Source organism: Haliotis rubra, unplaced genomic scaffold, assembly GCF_003918875.1.
Source record: "Haliotis rubra isolate DU_JTF1 unplaced genomic scaffold, ASM391887v1 Scf1165, whole genome shotgun sequence".
NCBI lineage: Eukaryota > Metazoa > Mollusca > Gastropoda > Lepetellida > Haliotidae > Haliotis > Haliotis rubra.
The window spans coordinates 91,777-114,219 of NW_025765076.1; the positions used below are offsets into that span (position 1 = coordinate 91,777).

Below are 22,443 nucleotides of genomic sequence, written 5' to 3' on the forward strand. Positions count from 1 at the left end.
GTAGTATACTAGTGTACTGGTACACAATACATCATATATTTGTCTAAAATACTAAGCATGCATATATTTATCGACAAACACCTTACATACACTAAATATGATAAAACACTATTCCTTAAAACATGTAATCTAATACACTAAATCCTAATAGCCCTACTATACATGTACTTCTAAAAGCTGAAACCTATGAAACAATAGGAACCTTGACAACAGGCCAATGCAGAGATTGAACCTGACACAGATCACTTAACCTTAACAATAGCCCCCAAGCTAGCTTACCAGTGAGTTAGTTACACAGGGCAAGTGTTAGTGTTAACACAGGCCAGTTTAGTAATGATAAAGTTTTATGCCTAAGCTTTAAAATAATGAAGTTAAACACATTAAAATGAAACACTTTTATTTACACACTGTTACACAAAACTAAAAGAACGCACAATTATACACCCAATCTACACTTAAATAATAAAACAATTGAGTTAAAAAATGAAGCCAAATACCTAGGAGTAACTTTCGACCACCATATGACATGGATACCCCACATTCATAACTTGGTCAACTCCTGTCAAAAAGATTTAAACTTAATGCGAGCCATCAGCGGTACAAACTGGGGTGCCGACAAACACACACTCATCAACATATACAAAACTCTTATACTGTCGAGAATGGACTACGCCGCTCCGGTTCTCCACAACCTATCCCCCTGTAACCTCCAAAAACTAAACTCAGTCCAATATAAGGCCCTCAAACTAGCCACAGGCTCGAGGAGTGGTACCTCCCTTAATACACTGCTCCTTATTACAGGCACCTTTTCAATCACCCACAGAATCAACCAAACCACACTCACCTACTGGGCTGGGGCCCAACACAACCCCATCTTCAAACTAATTACAAACAAATACAACAACATAAGAAAATCAACACTTATAAAAATCAAAATAAACCCAAGTATAGCTCCATGCCTTACTGCTACATGCCCAACAGTTAAACACCATACCTCACACACCTCCCATTACAAGCTACATCCACGACAAACCCCCACCACCCGCAGACACCACTTTAGCCTCCACACCACAAAACCTGCCAAACAACACTGATATACACACCAAACTAAATATAATAAACAACCATATTCAAACAAACTACCCTGCATACACCCACATCTACACAGATGCATCCATCAACAAAAACAGTAAAACAGGCATAGGTATACATGTAGATCAAACACCCCACCCCTAACAACAACCCTGCACTACTCAAACTACACCACTATTAACACCGCCGAACTAACTGCAATCCTCTCAGCACTACACCTAATACCATCAATTCAACAAACAAACTTTCTCATACTCTCCGACTCTCTCAGCTCTATCAAACAAATACAAAATATGCACTCCATATCACGCCCTAACTTAATGCATAATATTATAATACAAACAGACTCACTCAAACGCTTAAACAAAAACATAACATTCATATGGATACCCAGCCACACCAACATTCCAGGAAATAACACTGCAGACACAGCCGCCAAGCTAGCAACCACACACAACTCACCTAGCATCAATTTCCACACATCCAAAACAGAACTCAAACAACTTATTAAAACAAATATACCCAAATTAAACTTCCAGCACAACATAAATACTAATAAATCAACATGGGTTAAAAACATCATCAAAACACACACCTATCAGCACACTCCCTACATTCTCCAATATCAAAAACATTGACATTTGCATAAACCGACTAATCACAGGCATCACAAATCTCAAATATACACTTTATAAACAAAAGAGACACCCAGATGGACTCTGCTCCCACTGCAACACACCAGAAGACATTAACCATATATTCACACAATGCCACCTACAACAAACAAACATCACACGACTACACAGCAGTATACCATCTAAATACCACAATAATATACATTTACTTTTTAATCCCCTCAACCCACCCACTATCTTCCACGCCATAGCCACCTTCCTACAAAACTCAAACCTAATCCATAAAATTTAGAACCTCCCTAACAAATCTCCATTACACTACCTCTCAACAGCTTATATATTTGGACTAGGCTTCAAAACTTCATTTATCCATACTATTACTCTATTACCAACATAAGCCTACCTATTAAGACCTGGTAATCAATTTCACTTATCCAGAGTGCCTTATTTCTGCTACGACGTCCGCGCCCTCTCTCAGCCAATCAGTAGCCACTAAAGTGTAAACAAACCAGCACAACCTCTCCAGTACAAGGTCACGGCCTCTCAACCCAGCCAGCTCACCCACAGCCTTTCAACTCACAGCCACGGCCTTTGCCTCACCGCCTCCCCCCCGGCCCCCTACATCCCACCCCTATTTAACCCTATTTCTTTCCTTTTTAAGCCCCTTATTTAAATCATGCAGCCTATCTGCTTCACTTTATATGCCCCATTATGCTATACTCATTTTACTCTCACTTCTTTTCCTAAACCTCTTATATATATGTGCTTTATTTTGTATTTGTTTGTATTCATTTCTGTATATAGTGTACATAACTCCAGCCCCTACTGCCCACCCACTCAAACCAAACCCCCTCCCCCCCTCACCATGGCCTCCCTCCCCATCTCACTGTTTTCCACACCAACAAAGATTTCCCACCCCTCACCTCCCCCACATCAAATAAACCCCATCCCCATAAATTTTGGTATTGATCTCAACTCCCTCGCCCCACCCCAACAAACAACCAAACAACCAACCCCTCCCTCACAACCTTCAAGCAACAAAACTAAATCCACCAAACGCCCACACATTTCACCCACCGAAAACTCCCAATCATGCAAAAAACAATGTGACAAAGCCACCTCACTCCAATCCCAAGACAACAAATTTATCCTCCTTTCCTTTGCTACAAACACCCACACACCACTTAACCACACATACTAAATAAATAAATTTGCCCTTTTCCTCAAACAACAAAACATACAATACAAATACATAAATAATTGCGGAGGAGGCTTCAAAATCACATTCACAGACGAACAAGCACTAAACAACACCCACCTTAAAACACACACTCATCGACGGCAAACAGATAAGTTGGCAGTACCCACGCTGGCAGACATCCATCCAAGGCATTATATACATAGACACAAGAGAAACTGAATCAGATATCAAACACTACATCAGCATCGCAAACACCATCCCCAACCAACCAAAAATCACCAACTTCAGAGCCATCAACAACAGACAACCTTTCTCACATTTGACACTACTACACTCCCCACCCACAATACATTTGGCGCCCTTACTTACAAAGTACACCCAACACGCAAAAACCCACAACAATGCAAATACTGTTTTTCATACTCACACATCTCAGATTCATGCACGCTCCCCATGTTATGCCCATAATGCGGGTCCGACACACACACACTTGATGAATGTCGCCAACAGAAATACTGCATTCACTGCAACACACCCGGCCACACCGCAACACAAAATACATGCCCCATCAAACAAAAACACATCCTCAGGCTCAACAAACACATCAAAAACACCGACCTGCCAAAACCAGCACGCACACTACTATCATATAACTCCATCCTCTCAGCCAGTTCATCCTCCCGCTACACTTCCTCCACCCCCAACTCATCATTCTACTCACACACACACCACCAAAACCACAAAACACCCCCAACCAACCACCAAACCTACCCCAACCACCCCACCCACCAAAACAAAACCCAACCACACCCACCCCAAACCCGCCACAAACCGGCACCCCTGAACAACCCCCCCCCACACCCATCCCAACTGTCCCACCTATACAAACACGTCCCAAAACTGCACACCCCTCCAAACCCGCAAACAAAACACCCACACCCAACACCTCCCAACATAAACCACCAACCCACCTACCCACAATTAAAACTCAAGCCCCCACCTAAAAATCACCCAGCACCTGCCCACAAACCCTCACTAACCCTCACACCACAAAAATTAAACCAAAACCTAAACAAAATAGTAGAATTCATCATCTCAGCCACAATAATGGAAAAACCAACAGTCAAAAAACATTATAGCTCTGCAAGAAACAAAATTATCCCCAAAAAAAATGCCCTCAAATTACCAGGCTACAATTTTATTCGAAAAGACAGACCACGGCCAACTAACTATCCTGGCCCCCCTGTAGGGGGACTGGGGATTTTCATTGCAGAGAAATTAAACTATAACATATTGCAAATTCCTGTACAAGATCTCGAAGTTCTGGCAATATCAACTAAACTGAATAACAAAGACTTAACCATCATTAATTTTTATAGAAGACTAAATTTCAAAATTACCACCCAAGATTTGGACATTCTGGCAAAATTTATAAGTCCCCAAACCACTATGCTCGGAGACTTTAATGCACACCACCCACTTCGGGGCACAAGACCCTATACTGATATAAATGGCACCCGCCTTACCGACTGGTTAAGCACACACAACCTCAACTCACTAAACGACAACCAACCCACCCGCTACCCCCTCTCCCATCTACACTCACCCACAGCCATCGACATCACTCTCACCACACCCAAAATTACACGAGCTTGTATATGGGAGGTCCACGATGACACCTGGGGCAGTGACCACTGCCCCATCAAAATCACAATCACATCACACACACACACACACTCACACCACACACACCACAACCCCACACCCACCACCCACAGAACTAAGATTCAACATTAAAAAAGCAGACTGGAACAAATTCACAACACTATGTAAACAAATAGACACCACAACCATTTTCAACACAGACATAAACACTTTCAACGCAAACCTCACTAATACCATACTAGACATCTCAGAAAAATGCATTTCAACTTTTCGATATAACCCTGCAAAAAAAACAGTCCCCTGGTGGCGCACAGAAATCATTAAAGCCAGAAAGGCAAGAAAAAGGGCCCTAAATCAATCCAAGAGGGACCGTTCGAAATAACATTTGGCAAAACAACTAAGAAATAAAACGAAGAAATTAATCCAGGCAGCAAAAAATGACCATTGGAAACAATTTTGTTCTACCCTTAAGCTAACAAGTCGAAACTCCAGAACCATGGGGAAAAGTTTTAAAGCTATTTAGGGCATTTAAAAAGAAACTATTTATCCACACCTCCCGGACCTAGCAACAAACAAAGACAGAGCTAATGCATTTGCTGCCCACCTCTCAGCCGTCAGTAGCTCCACCAACTACTTACCTTCTTTCCAAAATACCATGAAAAAGCACCCCCATACACCCCACAACCACCACACACAGATCTACCTATAAACAAAATAATAAATATACACGAACTTCAGTCTGCACTCAGAAACAAACAGACAGCCTCAGCCCCGGGTCCAGATACCATTACATACACTATACTCAACAAATTAACACCTAACATGCCTCACCTACCTCCATAAACTTCTACAGTCAATACACTGTAATCATGTCTGGACCACAGGTACTATCCCAAATACATGGAAAACAGCCAAGGTGGTGCCGGTCCTCAAAACAGGGAAACCTAGCAATGAGCCTGATTCTTATCGCCCTATCTCCCTCACCTCTCATCTATGTAAAACTCTAGAAAGCATTATTAACAACAGGCTCCAACACCTTATATATACAAAAAAAACTAATTAAGGAGGACCAGAGCGGCTTTACTCCAAACAGGCAAACTTTAGACCATATTTTACATTTGGAACAAGACATCAAGGTAGCCCATGCACAAAAACAATACACTATGGCCATTTTCATTGACTTTAGTAAAACATTTGATATGGTTTGGCACAACGGCCTCATACAAAAATTCCAAAAATATGCCATTCAAGGCAGAATTCTAAATTTCATCCACTCTTTCCTTAATAATAGACAGATAATCCTCAAATCTCACAACACCCTTTCGGATCCCCATCCGCTAGAAAATGGGCCCCCCCAGGGCAGCATATTATCACCAACACGTTTCAACTTCATGATCAACGACACATTCCCAGATAAATGGCCTGAAATTTCAAAAGCCAAATTTGCCAACAATATTTCTTTCTGGACTTCCTCCACTTCTGTCAAACAAGTTTCCACAAAATGCCAAAAAATGCTAAACCATATTCAAAATTGGGCCCAACAGTGAGGGTTCCTCATAAATGTTAAAAAACCGTGGTCATACTCTTCAAAGCTCAACGAATGCAAAATTATACACCCAAACTGCACCTAAATAACCAAAAAATTGAATTCAAAAAGGAAGCAAAATTCTTAGGAGTAACTTTCGACCAACATATGACATGGACACCCCACATTCATAACCTGGTCAATTCTTGTCAAAAAGATCTCAACTTAATGAGAGCCATCAGCGGCACAAACTGGGGCGCTGACAAACACACACTTATTATCGTAGGCAGTTTGGAACAGGGTTTATCGGGGATATCTATAATATTCCTTGAGTAATGTAAATTGAATATCTCTCTAAGTAATGACCATGCTGTCAGTGGTATATCGTAGGCAGTTTGGAACAGGGTTTATCGGGGATATCTATAATATTCCTTGAGTAATGTAAATTGAATATCTCTCTAAGTAATGACCATGCTGTCAGTGGAAATGAATCAACACAACATGACCATTGTCAGTGTGGCCACCACCATAGAGTCCTTAGCTGACTATATTCAAAGTTAGACAAAGGCTGGATGGCCACTGAAGCATGTCAATGTGGATGAGGTGCTGGATACTACAGGCTGACCAGACATCTGTCGTCAATGCGACACGTGGCAGTCTGATCAGAGCCTTAGGGATAAATTGAGAATGCTTTGGGTTAGTCGAGACTTGACCCGGAGACAGCGACGTGGCAGGTTGGCTGACCATCTCCTCCGACATGCCGCCTAGTCATTGTTGTAACATCATGTAGTTATACACATTGAATCACGAATAAAAGTGTTGTGGACCCACTGATGGACTTCTGTCATTGAAGATACAGATATCCCTTTAAACAGCCCGGGATACATGGTGGAGTCCAAGATCTCGGAACCTCTCAGCAACAAAGGTCTTGAGCGAACCTCCGTCGATATACATCCATCCTGGGTCCACATCACATCGAAAGTTACAGAATCACCAACATCAGGCTACAGCAACAGCTGACCACCCAGCATGTCTACTGCGACTCTTTCCAGTCTCAAGGACACGGTTCATCAAATACAACTGTTGTGATATTGTGCTTTCACGTAACACCGTTTTGAAACAAGAAGTGTTCCATCTTCAACAGCTTCACGTACGCTCGTCCAGCAGCAAATGCAGTGTTCGTGCAACACCAAGAAGTGTTCCATCTTCAACAGCTTCACGTACGCTCGTCCAGCATCAAATGCAGTGTTCGTGCAACACCAAGAAGTGTTCCATCTTCAACAGCTTCACGTACGCTCGTCCAGCATCAAATGCAGTGTTCGTGCAACACCAAGAAGTGTTCCATCTTCAACAGCTTCACGTACGCTCGTCCAGCATCAAATGCAGTGTTCGTGCAACACCAAGAAGTGTTCCATCTTCAACAGCTTCACGTACGCTCGTCCAGCATCAAATGCAGTGTTCGTGCAACACCAAGAAGTGTTCCATCTTCCACAGCTTCACGTACGCTCGTCCAGCAGCAAATGCAGTGTTCGTGCAACACCAAGAAGTGTTCCATCTTCAACAGCTTCACGTACGCTCGTCCAGCAGCAAATGCAGTGTTCGTGCAACACCAAGAAGTGTTCCATCTTCAACAGCTTCACGTACGCTCGTCCAGCAGCAAATGCGATGTTCGTGCAACACCAAGAAGTGTTCCATCTTCAACAGCTTCACGTACGCTCGTCCAGCAGCAAATGCAGTGTTCGTGCAACACCAAGAAGTGTTCCATCTTCAACAGCTTCACGTACGCTCGTCCAGCAGCAATGCGATGTTCGTGCAACACCAAGAAGTGTTCCATCTTCAACAGCTTCACGTACGCTCGTCCAGCAGCAAATGCAGTGTTCGTGCAACACCAAGAAGTGTTCCATCTTCAACAGCTTCACGTACGCTCGTCCAGCAGCAAATGCGATGTTCGTGCAACACCAAGAAGTGTTCCATCTTCAACAGCTTCACGTACGCTCGTCCAGCAGCAAATGCGATGTTCGTGCAACACCAAGAAGTGTTCCATCTTCAACAGCTTCACGTACGCTCGTCCAGCATCAAATGCAGTGTTCGTGCAACACCAAGAAGTGTTCCATCTTCAACAGCTTCACGTACGCTCGTCCAGCAGCAAATGCAGTGTTCGTGCAACACCAAGAAGAAGAAAATAAGAAGAAACCTAGAACTCAAAACACCAGCACAGAATTTCGGCTATCTCCGGTGAACGAACTGTTAAAAGTGACTTTGTGACTTTCAGTAATTGTTTTGTGTTTTCTATTGTTATACACTACAGGGTGAGTGTTCATACGGTTTGGTTCATTCATTTTTTGTTTTTTTTCAATGCCTTTCTTTTCTTCTAAATCTGATGACGGATCCTCCAGTAAATCATATTTTCCTTGGAGGATTCGCCGAAAATCTAAATGTAATGACAAGACTCACGACAATACATGCACCCGCTCAGATTCCCCGTCTCCCCTCAACACCCTGATCACCCCTGCCGTATTTACAATCCCCATTGTTGTGGCCGTTGCTGTTCTCCCCCTCCATGCTCCTCCCCGCCCGCTGACCGTCACGCTGTCTGTACCCCACCCCGTGTAAACTTCACAACCATTTCTATGCCATTATTCGACGGACAGGATTCCCAATCAGGACCTTCCTGGCTTAGTCGATTCCAGAAATTTGTGGCAATTCAAAATTACAACGATGACGAAATTGTTAACCTTTTCCCCTTATATTTATCACAGTCAGCTTCAATTTGGTATGACGGACTTCCTAGTAAAGATAACATGACATGGCCTGAACTTAGACAATGCTTTTTACAATGGTATGGTCCAACGTCCATCCAAGCCATCATTCGGAAAAACGCCCTGATTGACAGGAAGCAAGCAGAACATGAGGACTTTCGTTCATTTCTTCAATCTGTGCGGTATGAGGCATCCCTTTTAGATTGTAACGATGATCAATTTATAAAAGACCTCATTTTCAGAAACGCCCTCCCCCACATTGTTCAATTTATTGTCACCAGGCGCCATGACACTTTGACGGACATGATTGAAAGTGCTCAGGTAGCAGAGGACATATACATGCTAGCAAGTACTGAGGGACTCATGTCTGTTAATTCACCCACGAACGTCCAGCCGAACAAACTGCAGGAGGAGCTACATAACCCAGCAAATTATTTTCAACCTTCCCCGAACAATGCTTTCCCACACCCTATTCCCTCACACGGCCACCCCCAACTCTTTCCCATCCCACCACCTCCCACCCCGCCTCCAGTGTATTCTGCCCACACACACCCATACAAGTGTGTCCATTGTGGGTTATACCATCTGAGTCCCCAGGAGTGTCGCCTCAATCCCCCCTACCCCGTCAATTGTTTTCCTGCACCACTAAATGTTTTCTTTGTCAACATGTTCAATTTCATGTCCATTTTCTGTATTCTATCGGTTGTAGCATACACATATTTGAGTATGTACCGTTCTATTTGTACCCTGTACCCATGCCCAGCGCTTATCAATATGTACTAGCTTTCATGTACATTGATTTGATCGTCATTTCGCTGATACTTAAAGAGTGAATGTGTGTTCCCGAGAACAGCTTAAAAATGTCTTTTTGTGAGCAGCATGTAAATGCTATGCCCTTGAATTTGAATATAATGTTATTGATTTGTCCAATTATGGATATTATGTATCAAATGCTGTGTATATAGGATTTGAGTTGTGTGACGCAAGGAGATGAGATACAAGAAGGGAGTTGTAATTGTGAGAGAGGCATAGAGAGAGCGATAGAGTGAGAGAGAGAGAGTGAAAGAGACAGTGAGAGAAAGAGTAGAGGAGATACAGGGAGGGAGAGAGAGAGAGAACGAGAACGTTTTTTTGTAACTGAGATTGAAAGAGAGAGAAACTGAGAGGTGACTGCTGTCTTATTGTTAAGATGATAAAAAATGACGATCCATTTCATGTCGATATTGATGCTACGTTGTACTTTCTGTTTCTGAAACACTTGTCATCGTACAGGTTATTCAGTGAAGATATTCGTCTATAGTTGTTTCTTGTACCTGACTTACTTTGATTCAGTTTGTTATTCGTCGGTCAATATGTTTATTTAGAAAAATGGGTTTCACGATATGTATCTTAATTTACCAAAGAAAATTGTCTTTAAAGAAATATTTACTGTCATTTAATGTCGATATTGCTATCAGCAAATCTCATATAAATTAGGCATTTCAACTTTATGAATGCATATCATCAGTGTTTGACACCATGTGTCATATGTTACCATGCATATCCAAATAGGCTACTGAAGACTGTGTAATTCATGTCACCACTAAAATAATGAAAGATATTTGGCACATCAGCTTCCGAATTGTATTGCCTGTATAATTATTTGTCAATGTAAAACCAAGCCCCAGTTGATTATAGCATTTTATGTTTATCCCTATAATTTAGATAGTATATGTTGAAATGTTATCGCTACCTCATTCACAATGTGCATAAGGACGTGGGTCACGTCCTTCTTTACAGAGAGGGCGTATATCGTAGGCAGTTTGGAACAGGGTTTATCGGGGATATCTATAATATTCCTTGAGTAATGTAAATTGAATATCTCTCGAAGTAATGACCATGCTGTCAGTGGAAATGAATCAACACAACATGACCATTGTCAGTGTGGCCACCACCATAGAGTCCTTAGCTGACTATATTCAAAGTTAGACAAAGGCTGGATGGCCACTGAAGCATGTCAATGTGGATGAGGTGCGGGATACTACAGGCTGACCAGACATCTGTCGTCAATGCGACACGTGGCAGTCTGATCAGAGCCTTAGGGATAAATTGAGAATGCTTTGGGTTAGTCGAGACTTGACCCGGAGACAGCGACGTGGCAGGTTGGCTGACCATCTCCTCCGACATGCCGCCTAGTCATTGTTGTAACATCATGTAGTTATACACATTGAATCACGAATAAAAGTGTTGTGGACCCACTGATAGACTTCAGTCATTGAAAGACACAGATATCCCACTAAACAGCCCGGGATATTATTAACATATACAAAACGCTTATACTGCCTAAACTGGACTACGCCGCCCCGATTCTCCACACTCCCTCTCCCCCTGTAACCTCCAAAAAATAAACTCCATCCAATATAAGGCCCTAAAATTAGCCCTAGGCACGAGGACTGGTACCTCCCTAAACACATTACTTCTACTCTCAGGCACCACTTCATTCACACAAAGAATCAACCAAACAACACTCACTTACTGGGCTGGGGCCCAACATAACCCACTATTTAAACTCGTCACACATAAATACAGCAATATACAGAAATCAACACTTAAGAAATTCAAATTAAATCCCTTAAGAGCTCCATGCCTCACCCACCTCCATAAACTACTACAGGCACAACAGCTGAACGAAATACAACATACACCTCCCATTACAAGCTACATTCATGACATACTCCCACCCACCACAGACACCACCCTAGACAACATTCTCCAGCAGTTACCAAAAAACACCAACAAACCCACCATAACAAACATCACAAACAACTATATTAACAATAACTACCCTTCACACACCCATATATATACAGACGCTTCAATCAACCCAAACAAAACAACTGGTATAGGCATCCATGTCCAACAAAACCCCCCGATTACAGCCAACCTGCACTATACAAACCATACCTCAATACATACAGCAGAACTAACAGCTATCCTCACTGCACTCCACCTAATACCTACCCTCCCACAAACTAACTTCCTAATTCTCTCCGACTCACTAACTCCATTAGGCAAATACATAACAAGTACTCCAAATCTCGCCCTGATCTCATTCATAATATTACAATCCAAACAGACTCACTTAAACGAGCAAATAAAAACATAACTTTCACCTGGATACCTGGCCATTCAAACATAATAGGAAACGACACAGCAGATACAAGATAGCCACAACACACAAATCACCAAATATAAACTTTCATACATCCAAAACAGAAACTAAACAACTCATTAAATCAAATATACTACATACTGACTTTCAACACAACATAAACAACAACAAATCAACATGGGTTACTTCCATAATAAAATCACCCTTAAGGAAAATCCCTACATTCTCAAACATTAAAAATATTGACATGGCCATAAACAGACTTATCACAGGCATCAGAAACCTTAACCATACACTTTACAAACAAAATAGACATGCAGATGGACTATGCACACACTGTAATACCCAAGAAGACATAAATCACATACTCATACACTGCCAGCTACAAAAGTCAAACATTAAGCAACTACAAATTAAAACAGCATTCCCCCTAAATATCACAACAACATCCCACTACTCCTCAACCCACACAACCCAAAAAGCATCTTCAACGCCCTGACAGTATTTCTACAAAACTCAAACCTTCAAAAAAGAATCTAGAACTTACTAAATAACTACAGCCATCTCTCTCACCTCCCTACTGCCACATTCAGGCCAGCCGTTCAAACCCCAGTTATCCATTCTGTTCCCTACAACTTTAGACCCGGCGCTCAATTTCATTTATCCATACTCTGCACACGCCACGCTCGCTCTCCCCTCTCGCTAATGTAAACAACCCGTCACAAGCCCATACTACCAAGGTCAAGGCCACTTAGGTTTAACGCCCCAGCATTTACATTTTTTGGGGTAAGGTGGTTTATTATTTATTATATTAGCTCCCACATACCCCGTCGGCGAAATTGGCAGCCGCCAGAAGCCGACGTTAAAACATTTAATTTCGTTCATGTGGCAGATATATGGAATTTTCTTATATTTGAGGTGGGCGGGAGTAAGGTATTTGTATACGTTGGTTTGGGTAGACGGAGAGGCGGTAGTAAACTGTTTCAATGTGTGGGTGGAGGGTGTTACATAATGGATGTGTTTACAGTGGTGGCTGTGAGCGGGAGAGTTGAACGAACGAAATTAAATGTTTAACGTCGGCTACCGACGGGGTAGGTGGGAGCTGATATAATAAATAATAAATGTTAATAAGGGATAAACCACCTTACCCCATCCCCCGCCCCCAACCCAACTTTAACAACTATCTATTTAATTTCAATCTCATCTCATTATTAACAAACTGCTTTATTTGTCTCTTTATAATTTCAGCTTTTATTTTATTTTATTTTATTATTAATAATCGTTTTATTTAAAAGTTTAATGCCCCTACATTTATATTTTTTGGGGTATGGTGGTTTATCTCTATTAACACATTATTAGTTAATTTATTAAAACCCCACCTACCCCGTCGGCGACATTGGCTAGGCTAAAAGCCGACGTTAAACATTTAACTTCGTTCGTTCACTCGGGAGACCAAGCAGGGAAACCAGTCAGGGGGACGAGACGGGCCCAGATAATCGACAGAAGCGGACGGATTGTTCGGCTATTCGGGGCGTCGGCCAAGGCCGTCGCCTCGCCAACGACTACGTCGACGAGGAAGAATCGCCGTCCGACTTCTGAATGTGTGTAAGTGACAGAGCGGGTCTCCACATCGGGAACATTGGCCACTCGGTCCCGATGTGCGTTCTGTCACGTGATTTACATTTTGTGTACCATTATTCCATTATGGTCTCTACCGCTGACTTTAATTTGTCTTCCGTCTCTTGTCCACCATCCTGAACTACCACCCGAGAGACCCTAACGGACGCTCTTGGACATTACGACCCGAACCAAGCTTAGATCGAGACTTTTTCGTGCTAGAGATAGAGAAATGCGAGGAAGTAGTTTTGGAACCAAGTGTAAACGTTGAGAAAACACGTCGAGCAAAATATTAAAGTACTGTCCAAAATAGATAAAAAAACTGATCTTAAGCTGTTACTCTGTATGCCTAAAATTGACAAATTTACAAATGGCATATATCGAAAAAATGAACATCGGCCTAACTGGGCATTCAGAGGGATGCGTAATAGTATATCCAGAAAAGCAAGTTTCTCGTACAATAGGGCAAAACGTAGAAGAAAAAATACGAATAGCTGCTCAAAACAATAGATCGGACTATAGATGGCAAATAGGTCACTCAGTCAGGTATGACGACGGACCGTTGACTCACCTGGCATGAAATGCACGTCCTGCCTACAAGCACAATGGGTCATGTCAAAGATATTTTATGCTTTTCCATGTGTGTTGAATATGTCTCATGTATTGATCATAAAGTTTATGTTGAGATACGTAAAAGGGTATGATACCCATGGAAAAGCTTAAATCAGCTATCCTATTAAATGTTTCAAAATATATAGGTGGCATGACCACCCACAGATCGACGACTGGATATTATTTGTAAATTGTTATGACATGCCGTTTGTTTCCCAGTTTAATTCCCCTAAAGGATTATCTTATCTCAGCTTATATCTCTATCACACAGCCCGACCCCAACCACCGTCTGCGACACCCGTTCTGAATTTGCTTCTGAGACGACCCCTTCTACCTGTTTCTTTTCATAGTGATATCATCTGATAACGTATCTAGAATCTGTCAGTGGTCTTGAAAAACCCGTGAGCCTGCCTTAAAATTCAGAATCCCCTACCAAACAAGCGCAGTGAAATCAAAACTATTTGTATCCTTTGTACATTGTTCACTTCATGACCCGTCCCTATTATTTAAGAATTGAATGTCAGTTTGTGTGTTTGCTCTGAAAAATGAACGATGTCAAAGCGGTGTTCAAACTCGTGTGAACTGAATTCTTATAATTTCGCACTTTGAAGTTTACACATACGTTTTCCACCCACTTGTAGATGATCATTGTTTAGTGTGCTTTAATACTTGTAAAATGTTGTAATGCCATTCGGTTCAAGAACATACGTATTGCAGCGATGTTTGTATACACAGCGATTTGTTTTTACACATGTATCCCAACCCTTGAAGAAATAGTTCTCAATGTATTCGATCTTTAAAATATAACAACAAATTCGTTTTGAGGTTTGAAACTGCTTTAATAAGTATAATCAATAACAGTATCAAACAGAAACAAATATCAGAAGCAATAACAATACCATTTTAACAAACTGGCATTGTACCTTTTCACTTGTAAATACCTTGTTTGACCGCGTAATAATACACTGACCGACTTCGAAGTTGTGCGGCGTGGAGAATAGGAAACATATCTTGTTGGATTCTATTTATTTGTGATTGTTTATTGTGAAATTTATTGAGCAGTTCTTAAGCAGACCTCGAGCAGAAAACCGCCGGATGAACCCGCAAACTGCGAGACATTAAACTCCTGTGAAAAGGAACAATGTTCGGCAATCCGTTTGGTAGTGACATTACCAAACTTGGGGTGACTTGAAACAGATGGATAATTGAAAATTTGATAGGTGTTCGGGCAACTGGGCCCATTTACACCTTGCCCATCATAAAGGTTTGCTACGTTGATACATGTTGACAAAGTAGTAAAGCTGTCACAAGCTTTAATGTAAGCAAGAATGACATTCTGAACATCATTGCGAGTGATATTACTTGTACACAACAATCCAGTCAAGGAGAGGTCAATATTAAGCGCCGTCAAAGACCCCACCATCGCCGTACGATGAGTTACATATTTTTGACAATGCAGTAAAAAATCAGCAACATCATCTAGCTGGTTACACACTGTGCAATTTGCAGGAATATCACTATTAACAATGTTTAGATATGCACCAAGACCACAATGCCCAAGACGAAGTCTGGTTAAAAGAACCTCTTCTCTACGATTGTTTCTAGATAATTTTGCTTTAGCTATATAAGGCTCAATGCCATAAAGATGGCGTCCTTTTAAGGATGAGGTCCATCTCTGTTGCCATTTCGCTTGCGCATGGGTCTTACTGACTGTGCATAATTCTGCAGGAGAGGGCAATATTGTCTCATCCTGTTCTGAGACATCAAAATCTAATGCAGCTTTTGCCAAATGATCAGCTTTTTCATTTCCAAAGATTCCAACATGAGCTGGTATCCATGAAAACTCAACATCTAACAGGTCTTTAGTTAATTCATTAAAAAGATCAAGGATAATATTGATCAAGTCTTGTCTTGTTGAGGAGGCACCTGTCTGGATTGCTTGCAAAGAACTGACAGAATCACTGAAAATGACCGCTGATACAGGTCTCAAAAAATGAATCCACTGCAAAGCTTCAATGATTGCTGCAAGTTCAGCAGAGAATACAGATAAGTGATCAGCTAATCGTAGAGATATTTCTCTTTTATCAGTGGCTATGAAGATACCTGCACCAACCCGACCGGACACTGAGCACTTAGATCCATCAGTGTAAATCTGCATTGCATTGATCCACTGTAAACTTCGGATATGTTCCTCGGCAAGAGCTTTAACAAGAGGCGCCGGATCAGATTTATTTGCTTGTTCCAGAACGTCAAGATAAACTGATGGAAGGTCAAGCAACCATGGTGGCTTCTTTGGCAGAACACTAACATCAGCTATGGCAACATCACGTACATTATGATGGAAAGCAGTTCTCTGAGAACGCATCCCATAAGGCCCAATGCCGTCTTTCCAAGGATCTAGGAAATACTCAACACAATCTCCCAATACAGCTGAAGTAGGGTGTTTCATTCCAAAAGATTTCAATTTAAGCATGTACCGAACTTCTAACAGTTCACGTCTGAGATCTAAAGGCAGTTCACCAGATTCAACATGGAGAGCCTCAACAGGGGTAGTTCGAAATGCTCCAAGGCATATTCGTAGGGCTTTTGACTGAACAACAGCTAGTCTTGCCTTTTGTGTAGCACATGCAGATCCATAGGCTTGACAGCCGAAATCAAGTCGTGATCGAATGAGGGCACGATACAACAGTAACAAACACTTCCTGTCTGCACCCCATTTGGTACTGGAAATACTTCTCAGAAGGTTCAGGACTTTAGTGCATTTCTGAATCAAATAGTCTATATGAGGTTTCCAAGTAAGCCTGTTATCAAGAGTCCCCAAAACTTGACTTAATCCACAAACTCCAAAGGAGAACCGCACAAAACCAATTTTGAATTATGTGGAATCTTCTTCCGAGTAAAAATGATTGCAGACGATTTAGAAGCTGAAATCTTAAAACCACAATGGACACACCAAGTCTGTACAAGATGAAGAGATTGTTGAATGCCGTTAAAGACAGTGTCAAAATTACTGGACCGTTTCCACAACGCTCCATCATCTGCAAACTGTGATGTTTCGACCATTTCTCTGATATTCTCAAACAGGTCATTAATCATAACATTAAATAAGGTTGGGCTGATAACACTACCTTGAGGTGTTCCATTCTCTAACATGTATACATCCAACAGAGAAGTTCCAATGCGAACTTGTATAGTTCTATCCCTCAAGAAATCTTTTATCCAGTCAAGCATGCGGCCACTAACTCCAAGCTTATACAGTTTTATTACTAAACCGTCCGTCCATAACATGTCATAGGCTTTCTCAATGTCCATGAAAACAGCCAGTAGATATTCAGTGCTTCCTTGTGCCTTTTTAATTTCGGTTTCAAGTCGCACTAAATGATCAGCACAAGATCTGTTTTTTCGAAAGCCTGACTGGACACCTGAAAAGAGATTGTTCTTCTCCATGAAGTAAACCAGAGGGTTATTTACCATTCTCTCCATTATTTTGCACATGTTGGAGGTAAGAGCAATAGGCCTGTAGGATGTGGCTTGAGTAGGATCTTTACCAGGCTTTGGAATAGGAACTACAATTGCCTTTTTCCAAGAAATGGGAAGTTTGCTTTCAAACCAAATGTGATTAAAAAGTAAAAGCATAGTGTCAAGGCTGATAATTGGCAGATGTTTGAACATATCGTAACACAATAAATCGTCACCTGGAGAGGTATTTTTTCGTCCAGAGATGGCATTCCTTAATTCCTGCAAACTAAATAAAGAGTTGTAGTCTGCGATATGATGTGTGGGACAATGTAGGATATCTGAATACTCTGATTCAAGTGACTTTTTAATGAGCCGGAAGTCTGAATTAAAGTTATCTGTACTAGATACTTTTTGAAAGGACTTTGCCAGTGCATTACTCTTGTCAATATTTGTTGTTGCTGGTGTGTCTTTACCAATAGATGGAATAGCACGTTTAGAACAGGAACTACCAGAAAGAATTTTCACTTTTCTCCATACCTGAGAAAGAGATGTATTTTTGTTTATGGAACTTGGGTACTTAGACCAAGACCAACGTTTAGCTTCAGTAACAGTTCGTTTGAGGAAAGCGGAAGCACGCCGAAACTCTATCAAATCAGATGGTAAAGCTGATTTTTCAACCAGTTTTGTTGCCCTCTTCCTAGCATCACGTGCTGATTGACACGCATCCGTCCACCAACATACTGGCGGTTTAAGAGGACGTTTACCTGAACTTCTGCCTATGGTTCTAGTAGCAGCATTAATAATGTTAGAAACAAAGCAGGTATGAAACTGTTCAAGGTCAAGCGAATTTATAGCTGGCGTGACAGTGTCAGAGCACAAAGCAGTAAATGCAGACCAGTCAGCTTTAGAGAAAGTCCATAGCTGAGCTGTTACTCTTAATTCCATTATCGGGTCAAGTTGAAAGCTGGTAAACACAGGATAATGATCACTGCCAAAAGAATCCCAAAAATACACTTCCCAATCACAGTGTGGACTTGAAACAGGTTCGTTCGCGTATCACCAATTATTGGGGGTCCTTAAAACCGAGGCGAAAAACGTTCACACACGTATGAACGATGTTTACACAAGTATGAACGATTAGAGGGGTTCAAGAGTAATGAACCTTGAAATTTAGATCACATGACCGCTCTCTCAACCAACCAACGTTCGGGAATCTGTGTAAACTTGAAAGCACGAAATTATTAACTATTGACGTTGCAATATTGTTGTACAAATGTATTACACCGACTCCCTCGGCTGTGTTCCCATGACGACAGTGGTCAGACTGGCCTGACATTTGTAAGGCTTCAGTGCAGTTATTGTTTACATCACAGAAATAAACAAATTCATTTCTTTGTGGGTTTTAGGGGACGCTCGCGATGAAATGCTTACTCAACTTCTTCACATAGAATATGAAAGCCACCATTTTGGTTTCTCTACGATTGATTTTAGCGATCCCAAGTTGGTCATGAGCAACTTAGACTTTGGATCTTAACTTTACGATTGACTTGGGTAAGATTGGTTAGTGGAACGGCACCCTGGTCTGGTTTGGTTTTAAAGAAAACGTCTAAGTAGGTGAGTAAGGAAGGTTTAATATCCCTCTCACTGTTAACGCCCAGAAACCGTTTTTATCCTTCAGTTTACATACGTATACAAGGAAACAATGTAAAAGAAGCTTGTTTTTCAATGCACATTTGAGTTTTGATTCCAGTTATTAAAATTTCAGAATGTTATCTGTCAACTAAATACTCGAAAGAAAATTGCTAATAGATGATTCTCATGTGTTCAGTTGGGTATAGAATCAATAATACATCAATAGTTTGGTTTGGTTGTTGTTTAACGCCGCACTATTCCAGCTTTGTGGTGGCGGTCTGTAAATGATGGAGTCTGGACAAGACAATTCAGTGATCAACAGCATGAGAATCGATCTATGCAATTGGGATAATAATGACACGTGTCAACCAAGCCAGCGAGCCTGACCACCCGATCCCGTTAGTCGCCTCTTACCACAAGCATTGGTCACTGAAGACCAGTTCTGAACAGGATCTTAGCTGGTAATATTTTGGAATGTCTATATCTGTAAATATTGGAGTCTTCAACAGACAATCCTATGATTGATATCAGGAGCATTATCGCGAGCATCAAATAGAACGCAACATAACCTTCGTTTGCTCCATGTTATTGGGGTTAAAATGTCGACAGTATATTGAAGGCACAGCTAAAATATTCTTCGCTGAGTCGATTGCACAAAAGAATTCGTATTGTACAGGGATGAAATGTTCTGACGTCAAAGTTATATGATTCTGTGTTAAAAGTACAATACTTAATCAGTGTGGCTCTTGGTGATAATTGTTATAGAGATATGTCTAAGCATATATCTCGAGTAACACTTAGACCTCAGTAGACAAATACACATCACGTGATGCCATATCACTGGTATTCAGTACATATACTTACAGTGCATCTGTTGTCTTGTGAATGTGGAACATAGAGGCCAGCGGTGCCTTTGATCTCGTTACTTATTTATATCTCCAGCACCGTGTAGTACATGATGAAGGAGTTTAGTTAATGTTGACTATTGTTGTAAGTCGGGTAGGTTTCACCCTACCGTGTATGAAATAGGGAGGCGTGGCTGGATGGGCGAGGGGTGGGGGTGTCTCTTTATTAGTGTGGCGGGTTGCCCGGTTGAACATACCACAAGCAATCCAGCGCCAAACTCGGTGTTGCTCCTCACATGACACGTCACAATGACGTCATAACTCGCAGCTTAGCTCGACCAGTGTCGCTAGTCAGGGCATTTCCAGGCTGTCAGTGAGATGTGTGTGTTGTGTGAGGACGGTTGCGGGGTAAGTTTGTTTATCTCTATATTTTGTACTTTTAGAACCAGTAGATAAGGTTGTGAACAGAGCAGGATGGACAACGACTACTGTAGGGATTAGGCAGCAGGTACTTGCTTTGTTAAAATGTGAACAGATACAAAGCTCTTTCAGTCTTTGTGCATGGTAGGTTCATGTGTAGAAAATACTGTAAGACGTTTGTCTCAAAGAGATAAGTTCGAGGCGATTGTAGCAGCCGTGGGATGTCGTAACTTTGTTAAACGTAGCAATATCTGATTGACAAACACATGGCATGCAGCTTGTACATGATTGTACTCAGTCGTAGCTGGTCTGGTTGTCAAGCCAGTGATGTTTACAGTCTTAACACCTTCAATGTGGGGATGTCCAACTTCACACAATCACATCTCAATGTAGAAAACAGTTCAAAACACTGAACCTTGTTCATATTTACGATAAAAACAAATTTCAACTTCGTGTTGTTTATCTGCCAGATATATTATCAATTAATTCAAAAGGCCATAAATTACGGCAACGAAAGCAACAACGTGTTTGTAATGTGGTCTCGAGGGATGTCACAGGTGAGTTTACTACTCAATACTGAAGTCCAGGATTTTGTGCTTATGAAAATCTATAATATTTATGTGTAAAGTAGTTTTTCTGAATGTTTTCAACTACCACGTGCTTGTAATGTGGTCTCGTGGGGTGTCACAAATACTTCAGAAATCCAATTTGCCGACATGACTGTCCCGTTTTTGTGTGTATGAATTGTTTTGATATTCAGGTTCTAGGTTTAGTCACATTAAACCATAGTAGAGTCAGCTGGATCTCCGTCGCTCTATTTGTAAATAACAACACTGTTCACTAACAATCAGTAACTGAACGTCCTGGAAAATGCACGTGAACCATGGTCATTTACCCGCTGTATGTAAAACAATACGACAATATTCTGACAAGTACATAAGTACTAAACCCTCGAGTTCACGAACACCATTCTACCAGAATCGAAACCACTAACTGCCAGATGTAAGAGTCTTTGTCAGGGGAGATTGTCGTGAAGGGAGATTGGAACATATGCCATACACATATGACAGTTGATTAAATGTTTGTTTTGATACTTTCGGGTCCAGTCACAGGGAAGAAGGCAGATAGCCAAGGTAGCGTACAACATCATATATAAGTTGATGTTTGATGTAATCTCAGGTGAATTTGTTAGACAAAAGTGACACTGGGACATGTATATACATGTATATATGAAGAGTAAAGAACGAAACATGTTGGAGAAAAAGGCATTCTGTTTTTATTTTTCTATATTTCTTCTATTTATCTCTCTATATATATTCTTTTCATAGGTCTTTCATAACAAAACCCATTTCAAGTTTGTTTTAATGTTTGTAACTTAACAATCTGAATCTATGAGAAGCACAGGTTCTGCCACAACAGAAATGTAGCATTCTTGAGGCACAAAGAATTAAGAACCATCCCTCATGACCATCTAATACCACCATACACAATAATACCACCATACACAATAATACCACCATACACAATAATACCACCATACACAATAATACCACCATATACAATAATACCACCATACACAATAATACCACCATACACAACAATACCACCATACACAACAATACCACCATACACAATAATACCACCATACACAATAATACCACCATACACAACAATACCACCATGCACAATAATATCATTCATTGTTGTAGATGTTTCCATGTCAGACCCCGAACCTCTGTTGAAGTCTTCTACATGACATATTCTGTGTTGAAGTCTTCTACATGACATATATTCTGTGTTGAAGTCTCCTACAATACATATATTCTGTGT

At 41.1% G+C, this 22,443-nt stretch overlaps 1 protein-coding gene across 4 annotated transcripts in view; it reads left to right on the forward strand.

The window, feature by feature from the left end:
• The window catches only part of LOC124256650 (platelet endothelial aggregation receptor 1-like), a 79,138-nt gene that overhangs the window by 53,892 nt on the left and 2,803 nt on the right, over positions 1-22,443 (forward strand). For all 4 annotated transcript variants that reach the window (XM_046690628.1, XM_046690641.1, XM_046690645.1 and 1 more), the window contains exon 13: positions 21,714-21,746. In XM_046690628.1, coding sequence (XP_046546584.1) covers positions 21,714-21,746 — 33 coding nt within the window. The remainder of the gene's footprint in view (positions 1-21,713; positions 21,747-22,443) is intronic.